The following is a 10,528-nucleotide window of genomic DNA, read 5'->3' as shown; positions in this document are numbered from 1 at the left end:
TGCCTGTGGGAAAGCTCTCCTCTTGTGGATAAAGCACTTTCTCTTTTTCTTTTAGGTTTTTTTATTTTTTATTTTTATTTTTATTTTATTTTTTGTCCCTTGAAGGACAGCCAAATTTAAATAACAATTCGACACACAGCTGCGAGGCATTTGCGAGCTTTTTTGCGGAGAAGGTCCTGTTGCTCCGCCATGACCTCCCTGCCAATTTGGATACAATAAAGGAACTGGAGGCCCCTCGACTGTCCTCGGGTCCAGTATTGGACCACTTTGACCGGATATCTCCAGCCGATGTGGACAGACTCCTCCGAGCTGGAAAGCCCACCACCTGTCCTCTTGACCCGTGCCCGTCCTGGCTGATTAGAGCGTGCCCAGACAAGGTGCGGGCCCCCCTGGGGGATATCATCAATTTGTCCCTTGGCACTGGGATATTCCCAGGGGAACTGAAGGAGGCAGTGGTGTGTCTGCTCTTAAAGAAAACATCATTAGATCCTTTAGATCTATCCAATTACCGCCCGGTTTCGAATCTTCCATTCCTGGGTAAGGTGATTGAGAGAGCGGTTGCTGAACAGCTTGGTAGGTTTCTGGATGAAACATCTGCTCTCGATCCATTCCAGTCCGGCTTCCGCGCTGGTCATGGGACCGAGACGGCTCTGGTCCACTGCCTTGCCGACGTGGGGATCCAGGGCACAGTCCTTCAATGGCTGCGCTCGTTTCTCTCCGGTCGGGGACAGAGGGTGGCGCTTGGGGGGGGAATTGTCATCGCGCCACTCCTTGGTGTGTGGAGTGCCTCAGAGTGCGATACTCTCCCCGATGCTTTTTAACATCTTTATGCGCCCCCTCGCCCAGCTTGTCCGGAGTTTTTGGCTGGGTTGCCATCAGTATGCCGATGACACCCAACTCTATCTGTTGATGGATGGCCATCCTTACTCGGCCCCAGATACACTGACCAGATGTCTGGAAGCTGTGGCTGGATGGTTACGTGGGAGCCGGTTGAAGTTAAATCCTTCGAAGACAGAGGTCCTCTGGCTGGGACGGAGCGATATGGGATTGAGGGGGCAACTCCCATCTCTTGCATGGGTGCAATTAGTGCCAGCATCGTCCGTTAAGAGTTTGGGTGTAATCTTCGACACCTCCCTTTCCATGGAGGCGCAGATTACAGCTATAACAAAGGCGGCATTTTTTCATCTCCGCCAAGCTAAGCAGTTGGCTCCTTATCTCTCTCACCCTGACCTAGCCACTGTGATCCACGCGACGGTCACCTCCAGACTGGATTATTGTAACTCGCTCTACGTGGGGCTGCCCTTGAGACTGACCCAGAAACTCCAGCGGGTGCAGAATGCCGCGGCGAGACTCCTTACGGGGTCTTTGCTGCGAGATCATATCCATCCGGTGCTGTACCAGCTGCACTGGCTCCCGGTGGAGTACAGGATCAGGTTTAAGGTGCTGGTTTTAACCTTTAAAGCCCTATACGGCCTAGGACCCTCGTACCTATGGGACTGCCTCTCCTGGTATGTCCCACAGAGAAATTTACGGTCTGCAAATAAAAACACCCTAAAGATCCCAGGTCACAGAGAGGTTAGGTTGGCCTCAACTAGAGCCAGGGCTTTCTCGGCTGCGGCTCCAATCTGGTGGAACGCTCTGTCACAAGAGACTAGGGCCCTGTGGGACCTGACATCCTTCCGTAGGGCCTGCAAGACAGAGCTGTTCCACCAGGCCTTTGGTCAGGGCGCAGACTGACTCCCTCCTCTGGCAACCTGCACAGAATTTTGCTTGATGGTTGCCATTAATTTGATTTTAATTTGATTTAATTAATTTTATAATGAATGTTTTAAAATGTTGGACTATTTTGATTGTTGTTAGCCGCCCTGAGCCCGGCTTCGGCTGGGGAGGGCAGGATATAAATATTATTATTATTATTATTATTATTATTATTATTATTATTATTATTATTATTATTACAGTTTTTTTATTTTATCATTTTATTTCCATACACTCCAAACATTTTCAATATATACAATACTGGGATTATACAAACCCCTTGGACTCTCCCCCACCCCCCACCCCCCGTTTCCATATTTTGCCATCTTTTCTTGCATGTAATTACAATGATTCGTTCTATTCCATTTCCTTATTTGCTACTTTGGCTTCATCAATGTTATATCAATCCTGCCTGTGGAAAACCATCTAATTCGATTTTAATTTGATCCTGATTTGTTTTTAGGAGGTAATTTAATTATTGTTTGATTTTATACTAATGTTATATATTTGATGTTAGCTGCCCTAAGACCGGTTTCGGCCAGGGAGGGCGGGATACAATTATTATTATTATTATTATTATTATTATTATTATTATTATTATTATTATTATTATTATTATTATTATCTAAATATGTATCTTTAAGGTATTCAATAAATTTTTCCCATTCTTGTTTAATTTTTTTTTATATATAAATAGTTTTTATTAAGTTTTAGCATTTTATATTCAACACAAACATCATTCTTGCAGACAGCATAGATGAATCCCAATCTCCCCCAGCTTCCCTCTTCTGGTTTTTTAAATATTTACTTCTCCTGCCTATCTCATTCTCCCTTAATTTTGCCATCTTTGAACTAACGATGGTTATATCCTTAAGGTTTTTGCACCATGCTTTTTCACATTTCATCTTCATTATTTTCCCCATTTTGTCCTTTTAACTTTTTTCTTTGCTTAAATTTCCTATCATCTTGATGTCTGATCTTCACAGTCATTTTGATAATCCACTCTTCTTTTGTTGGGACCTTCTCTTCCTTCCACATCCGGGCTAAGAACATTCTGGCATAAATAGAATACACTGTCTTTTTAGGTCTCTTGGTATTTCTTCACCCGTTAAACCTATTAGAAAGGCTTCTGGTTTTTACACAAATGTTCTCTCCCCCCCCCCCCAGTTAATTATACAGTGGTACCTTGGTTCTCAAACTGAATGTGTTCCAAAACCAAGGTGCATTTTCCCATAGAAAGTCATGCAAAACGGATTAATCCGTACCAGACTTTGAAAAACAATCCCTAAAACAGCCATTTAACATGAATTTTACTATCTAACGAGACCACTGATCCCTAAAATGAAAGCAGTCATCCATGTACTGTACTCTAAAATAAATACAACAGTCTTGTAAATGATAAAAATGAAAATTATTTTTTTTCCTCACCTGCACTGATGATAGTCATTGTTCGGATGGGGACCGGGGCTTCTATCCGTTTCTGCAATCACACAATCAATCAATCAATCAATCAATCAGTAACTAAACTGGGATCCGCACAGTCGCAAAAACAAATGAACCAAAAAAGCCTCCGAAACAAAAACACCACATAAATTGCAAAAACCAAAGCACCAAACTTAATCTGTTCCCGAAGTCTGTTTGATTGGTGCAGGCGCCCCAGAAAGAATAGCTGACAGCCAAATTTGATGTTTGGCTTCCGAAAAACGCCTGGAAACTGGAACACTTTTTCTGGGTTTTCGGCATTTGGGAACCAAAGCGTTTGAGTAGTAGTAATAATAATAATAATAATTTGTTTTTGTTTGTATCCCACCCTCGCCGGCCAAGGCTGGGCTCAGAGCAGCTAACATCATAAAAACAACACAACGAGCCTAAAAGCAGACATCAAGTAATTCAAATAAAAATTAATTCAGACAAGTTAAAATCCGGGCAGGTGGCAATTATTAGGGTGGAATTGAGAGTGATTAATAATTGCCAGAATTGAGGAGCATGGAATTTCCCAAAAGGAAAGTGCTGCTTGTCCGTATGAAGAGGATGCCACAATGCTGAACCTTTCTGTATAAAAAACCTTCTGTATAAAGAAACCTGTATAAAAAACATTTGAGAACCAAGGTCTCACTGTCTCACATGACCACTAGGGTGGTTCATAAAAAAACACTTTTTTGAAGATGCCTGCTCCCAAGGTCTTATCTTACTACACTAGGGATTATATAGCTATATCTGAAATTTTGTGCATATCAGTTAATATCTCAACCCTCCATGAAAATAGCTGTTTTCTTGGACGTTTTCCTATTTTGTGAAGGCTTTGGAGAAGGCATTTTTTAAAAAAGTTTTTTTAATGAACTGCCCTAAAGACCACCGTATAGGATAGAAAGAGCCTTCTTGACCCTTACATTTCCAGCGTAACTTCAGAGTATTTTTGTACCAAAATGGCACTTTTTCTCTCCCCCTCCATGTCAGAATCAGTCCCACTTTTGCAGACGCCTATTCCAACATGGGGAACACCTTGAAGGAAATGCAAGACGTCCAGGGAGCTCTGCAATGCTACACAAGAGCAATCCAGATAAATCCTGCGTTTGCCGATGCCCACAGCAACCTCGCTTCCATCCATAAGGTAAGCTTTGTGTCTCTGCTAAATCTATTTTTTTTAAAAAAAAACTGGGGGGGGGGCAGCAGGGGAATCTTAGTTTTTACAAAAGGAAAACAACTGGCAAAAGCCGTCCCAAACCGAGATGGGGCACAAAAAGAAAAAGGGGAGAATTGGAATTTATGCTGGAAGTGTGAGGAGGCAGAGGGCACGCCGATACGTTTATGGTGGGGCTACAGAAACGTTAAAAAATTCATGAGGAAATAAAAAAGATGATCAGAATTAATTTAGAGGGGAAAACCAGAGGCATATTTACTGAGTATAAGAGGTAAAGAAATACCACAAGATGGGAAGATATTATTCTTATACGCGACAGCTGCAGCAAGGCTACTCCTTGCACAAAACTGGAACAGGAAATATATACCCACAAAGGATGACTGGATAAAGAAACTAATTGAATTTATAGAACTGGCAAGGTCAAGTGCAGTAATAAGGTACCAATCAAACTGGAAAATAAAAATATAATGGAAATGGTTTGAAGATTATGTGTTCAAGTACTGCTCAAAAACTAACATGTTGATATGTTTGGTTTAATGTTTGTAAATCTGGTTTATAATAATAATAAATAGTAAGTTAAAAGAGTTAAGAAATATAAATTTAGATAAAAATTGCAATGTGAATGTGAGTGAAGGAAGTCACGTGGGTATTTGGGTAAATGCTGAGTTGTGTATAGGGTTAGATGTGGGGAATCCATATATGTAATGTATAGTGTTGAAAATGTACGGCAACTAGCATGTAAAATGAAATCAAAAATAAATAAATAAATAGGGGGGAAATAAAAATGGCAATGTGAAATATTATATAGGAGGGTGAGGGGCGGTGGAGGGAAGCCACGAGGGTGGTTTTAATGTCTGAAATTTTGGGTGGTAGGGTAATACGAATTTTGTTTTGTGTCTATGTGTTTGTTTGTAAATAATTTTTTTAAAAGGAAAATGAAAAAATTGCTATTTTTACTTTGAAATAAAAATGGGGGGGGGAGGTCTTATACGGGTGATTGGGTGGGTGAATGGCTCATTTTCTTAAATTTGAGCCCCCCCAAATAGAGGGTGGCTTATATAGACGGAAAGTATGGTGGAGTTCCACACCCAAAAATCTCATTGTGACTTCCAATCACCCCTACGTCACATTTCCGATGGCGCCCTTTTGCTCGTCTCTCCTAGATCTCAAAATGCATTGGTTTTGTCATATTTCCTGCTGTCCTTTGTCAATCCACACCTGCCAAAGAATTTAAATTTTCCCAACATTTTTTTTTAGACCACACATGTCCAGCGTGTGGCCGGGGAGCGTAACCTGGTTTACTTACTGGGGCAACCCCCCCCCCCAAATGCTCAACAACTTCAATCCTAAAAAGAGCTCAACAACCTTGGGGTTAAATCCTAAAACAGCTCAACAAATTTGCCCCGCCCTCATGTCAAATCTGGCCCTCTTTGGGAAAATTTGGGCACCCCTGTAAATTTAGACAATACAGTCCTATCTCGGGTTAAATATGCTTCAGGATGAATATTTTTGGGTTGCGCTCCGCAGTGACCCAGAAGTAACGGAGCACGTTACTTGCGGGTTTCGCCGCATGCACAGACCCTCAAAATGATGTCATGCGCAGAAGCGGCGAATTGCGACGTGCAGATGCGGGTTGCATTCGCTTCAGGATGCGAACGGGGCTCCGGAACGGATCCCATTCACATCCAGAGGTACCACTGTACTCTGCAAGTGTCCTGTTCTCTATGAAATGTTTCTTCCAAAACCTCTCGTAATTCTGCCTGTATTATAATCTTGCTAATTCTGCGTATTTTAGCCTTTTTGCTAGCTACGCCAACTTAGTAGGGATGGGATTCTCCTTTCCATCCTTTGTCTGTTAAGATTCTCGCTGCGGCTATTGTAGACACTGTGACTTGCCATTGTTTTATAACCATTTATTGTAACATTTATTCTATGATCAATTACAATAATCATTCATTGTAATATTCATTTATTGTACGATTAATTACAATTTATTGTAATTGTTAAGAGTAGGTTTCTATTGAATTTTTACATGCTGATACTCAATATTATTCTATAGCATGGGGAGGCAAACTACGGCCCCATGGCCTTCTCAATCTAGCCGGGAGTCGGCATGTTTTGACACGAGTATAATGTGTCCTTTTATTTAAAATGCACCTCTGGGTTATTTGTGGGACATAGGAATGCGTTCCTTTTTCCCCCTCCCCAAAATCTAGTCTGGCCCCCACAAGGTCTAAGGGACAGTGGACGGCCCCCTGCTGAAAAAGTTTGCCGACCCCTGTTCTATTCCAATGATTGTTGAATGTTACTTTATAAGTCTACCAGGTGTGGATCATCGTGCCTTCTGTCTGTTCTTCATCTTTGGTTTTGATGGTTGAGAAAAAAAGCTAGTGGCAATTGCTGAAATATCCCTCCCTTTCTAGGATTCCGGAAACATCCCAGAGGCAATTGCTTCGTATCGCACCGCCTTGAAACTGAAGCCGGATTTTCCTGACGCTTACTGCAACCTGGCGCACTGTTTGCAGGTGAGGCAGAGTTTTAAGGGCCAACACTCCCAGGGTTTCCGGCATTTGGGAACCGAGGCGTTTGAGTCCCAAGGTACCACGGTAATGGTAAAAGCGTCACCTAATTCAGGAATTGTCCAATGTCACTTTAGAGACCAACTCAGTTTGTTCTGTGTCTAAGCTTTCATGTGCAGGCAGACTTATTCAGATACACTGAAGCGGAAGTCCCCACACCCTGATATTTAGAGGGAGGGTGGGGCGGGGTATTTCTCTGAACGGTAGTAGGACTCAATCGGTATGGTCAACCTGTGGACGACTGTGTCTCATTACATATCCTAGAATCATAGAATCATAGAATCATAGAATCATAGAGTTGGAAGAGACCACAAGGGCCATCGAGTCCAACCCCCTGCCAAGCAGGAAACACCATCAGAGCACTCCTGACATATGGTTGTCAAGCCTCTGCTTAAAGACCTCCAAAGTAGGAGACTCCACCACACTCCTTGGCAGCAAATTCCACTGTCGAACAGCTCTTACTGTCAGGAAGTTCTTCCTAATGTTTAGGTGGAATCTTCTTTCTTGTAGTTTGGATCCATTGCTATCCTAAATATCCTAAAACTATTTCTTGTAGTTTGGATCCATTGCTATCCTAAATATCCTAAAACTATTTCAGGTCATCTGCGTACCATCCCTTGTTTTTTCAGTCATTCACAGTTGCCAGCAGGTGGACTTATACCATTGACTCCTACTACCCTTCGGAGAAAAACCCCAACTCACCCTCCCACTATATATCAGGGTCTGGGGGCTTCTCCTTACTCTTATATAGCAGGGTCTGGGGACTTCTCCCTCTGTATATCAGGGTCTGGGGACTTCCGCTTCAGTGTATCTGAAGAAGTGTGCATGCACACAAAAGCTTATATCAGGCATCCCCAACCTGCGCCCCCCCCGATGTTTTGGCCTACAACTCCCATGATCCCTAGCTAACAGGACCAGTGGTCGGGGATGATGGGAATTGTAGTCTAAAACATCTGGAGGGCCGAAGGCTTGGGGTGCCTGGCTTATACCAAGAACAAACTTTGTTGGTCTCTAAGGCACTACTGGACAATTTTTATATATATTTTGACTTCATCAGACCAATACGGCTACCTACCTGAATCTAGAACCCTGGTTTTCTTTGCCCCCTTTCAGATCGTCTGTGATTGGACCGATTACGACGAGAGAATGAAGAAGCTTGTCAGTATTGTGGCTGACCAGCTGGAGAAGAACCGGCTCCCTTCGGTGCACCCCCATCACAGCATGCTGTATCCACTGTCTCACGGCTTCCGAAAGGCTATTGCCGAGAGACATGGGAACCTTTGCCTGGACAAGGTGGGTCTATGCTGTGAAGAGGTGTGCGCCGCTCCGTTCCGTCAGAGTTTGAATGCTTTCATGTTGGCTTTGGATATATAATAATATATAATAATTTATTATTTCTACCCTGCCCATCTGTCTGGGTATCCTCAGCCACTCTGGGTGGCTGCCAACCAAATATTAAAAACACAAGGCAGCATTAAATATTTAAAAACTTCCCTAAACAGGGCTGCCTTCAGATGTCTTTTAAAAGTGAGATAATTGCTTATTTCTTTGACATCTGATGGAAGGGCGTTCCACAGGGCGGCCGTCACCACGAGAAGGCCCTCTGCCTGCTTCCCTGTAACTTGGCTTCTTGCAGGGAGGGAAGCGCCAGAAGGCCTTCGGGAGAGGGACCCCGGTGTCCGGGGTGGAGATGCTCCTTCAGGTCTACTGGGCCGAGGCCATTGAGGGCTTTCAAGGTCAGCACCGACACTATGAATTGTGCTTGGAAACGTACTGGGAGCCAAAGCAGATCTCTTGGGACCGGTGGTATGTGGTCTCAGTCAGACTGGATTTAAATCCTTTATTTTACAGAAAGGTTTGATCTTGCTGGCATCCTCTTAATATTGACAACCAGAGGAAAGTTTCATCTGCTGGGCTGTTTAGGGCTTTCAAGGTCAGCACCAACACTTTGAATTGTGCCCGGAAACGTACTGGGAGTCAATGCAGGTCTTTCAAGACTGGTGTTATGTGGTCTCTGCAGCTGTTCACGGCCCCCAGTCTGGCTACCACATTCTGGATTAATTGCAGTAAGGTAGCCCCACATAGAGCGCATTGCAGTCGTCCAAGCTGGAGATAACAAGAGCATGCGCCACTCTGGCAAGAGAGTCCGTGGGCAGGGAGGGTCTTATCCTGCATCCCAGATAGAGCTGCCCTGGACACAGAACAGACCTGTGCCTCCATGGGTCCAAAATGACCCCCAGACTGTGCAGCTGGTCCTTCAGGGGCACAGTTGCCCCGTTCAGGACCAGGGAGTCCCCCCCACCCGCCCACACACCACAGAACTTCAGTCTTGTCAGGATTCAACCTCAACCAGTTAGCTGCCATCCATCCTCCAACCGCCTCGAGGCACCCGCGCAGGAACTCCACCGCCTTTGCCGGCTCTGATTTGAAAGAGAGGTAGAGCTCTCTATCAGGCTTCCTCAACCTTGGCCCTCCTGATGCTTTTGGCCTACAGCTCCATGGTCCCTAGCTAGCAGGTCTAGTGGTCAGGGATGATGGGCACTGTAGTTTGAAAACAGCTGGAGGGCCAAGGTTTAGGAAGCCTGCTCTGTATTGGCGCCAATGGCTGTTAAGCGAAAAAATTCCAGGGTGAGTGACTCCTTGACAGCCTAGCTCACCGGGGCACTTGTCCCCCATGGGTCCATGCTGTCAGTAAAAGGAGGAAGTCCCAGCCCGGTAATTTGGAGCAAAACAGTGGTCAGTAGACCATGATTCTTACTGTTGCACCACAGGTCTGCCCAGGAGTAAGAACCCCGAGCATGGGGCAATGTCAACTTTTAAAACTTCCTTCTTCCCCCCAGAATACACTTCAAGCAGCATCGTTGATACATCATCACTACATCACTAGCACATCACAAATGAGGAGGGGTATACAAGGGTTATGCATTCACTATGAGGTCCCTTTATCAGACCCCTTAAATCTCCATCACTGAAAGAACAATAAAACTCTTGACACGTCCTTTCCCACTGGACTTGTCTGGAGATGGGCATTCAGAACACCTGCCTTGCTAAACTGCCTTGGCAGATGTCTATGGTTGCCCCCTTGGTCTCTCCCTCGGTGGGGTGCCGTGTATGTGCTCTCAGGCTTGGGGAATTCTGGCGGGATGCCCTGTTCCTGCTGCCTACATGACTTCCTGCTTCTTGGCTCATGGAGGGAGGTGGAGCCCAAATTCGTTCAAATGGCGGAATGAGGAGAGTCGGTTAAAGCATAGATTTTCTGCGTGTCTTTCTTGGGCTGTCAAGTCAAAGGTATGTATATTTGTAACATTGGAACAACTTCAAAGATGTGGCCTCATGTCCCCCACCCCCATGTCATTTCCGTAACCCGGCTTTCTTGAATCCCCTTGCTAAATCAACGTGCTCCACAAGCCGCCTTACGAGCACCCCAAGGACCTGAAAGGCAGTGAGGGCCGGCTCCGCGTTGGCTACATGAGCTCTGACTTTGGGAACCACCCCACCTCCCATCTCATGCAGTGAATCCCAGGCATGCACAATTCGGACAAATTTGAGG

General features: G+C 44.6%; 1 protein-coding gene across 1 annotated transcript; it reads left to right on the top strand.

Moving 5' to 3' along the window:
* Nucleotides 1–4,249: 4,249 nt before the first annotated feature.
* LOC308578142 (uncharacterized protein) lies at nucleotides 4,250–8,323 on the top strand (the record flags this gene model as incomplete). The annotated part of the gene is made up of 4 exons (XM_081178407.1): nucleotides 4,250–4,369; nucleotides 6,823–6,924; nucleotides 8,092–8,275; nucleotides 8,319–8,323. The coding sequence occupies 4 exons, from the start codon at nucleotides 4,250–4,252 to the stop codon at nucleotides 8,321–8,323; spliced, it is 411 nt and encodes a 136-aa protein (XP_081034533.1).
* Between the last annotated feature and the right edge of the window lie 2,205 nt (nucleotides 8,324–10,528).

Source organism: Podarcis bocagei (genome assembly GCF_964188305.1).
Source record: "Podarcis bocagei genome assembly, chromosome: W".
Taxonomy (NCBI): domain Eukaryota; kingdom Metazoa; phylum Chordata; class Lepidosauria; order Squamata; family Lacertidae; genus Podarcis; species Podarcis bocagei.
Note: the sequence above shows the minus strand (reverse complement) of the source record. Positions and strands in the feature narration are given on the sequence as shown.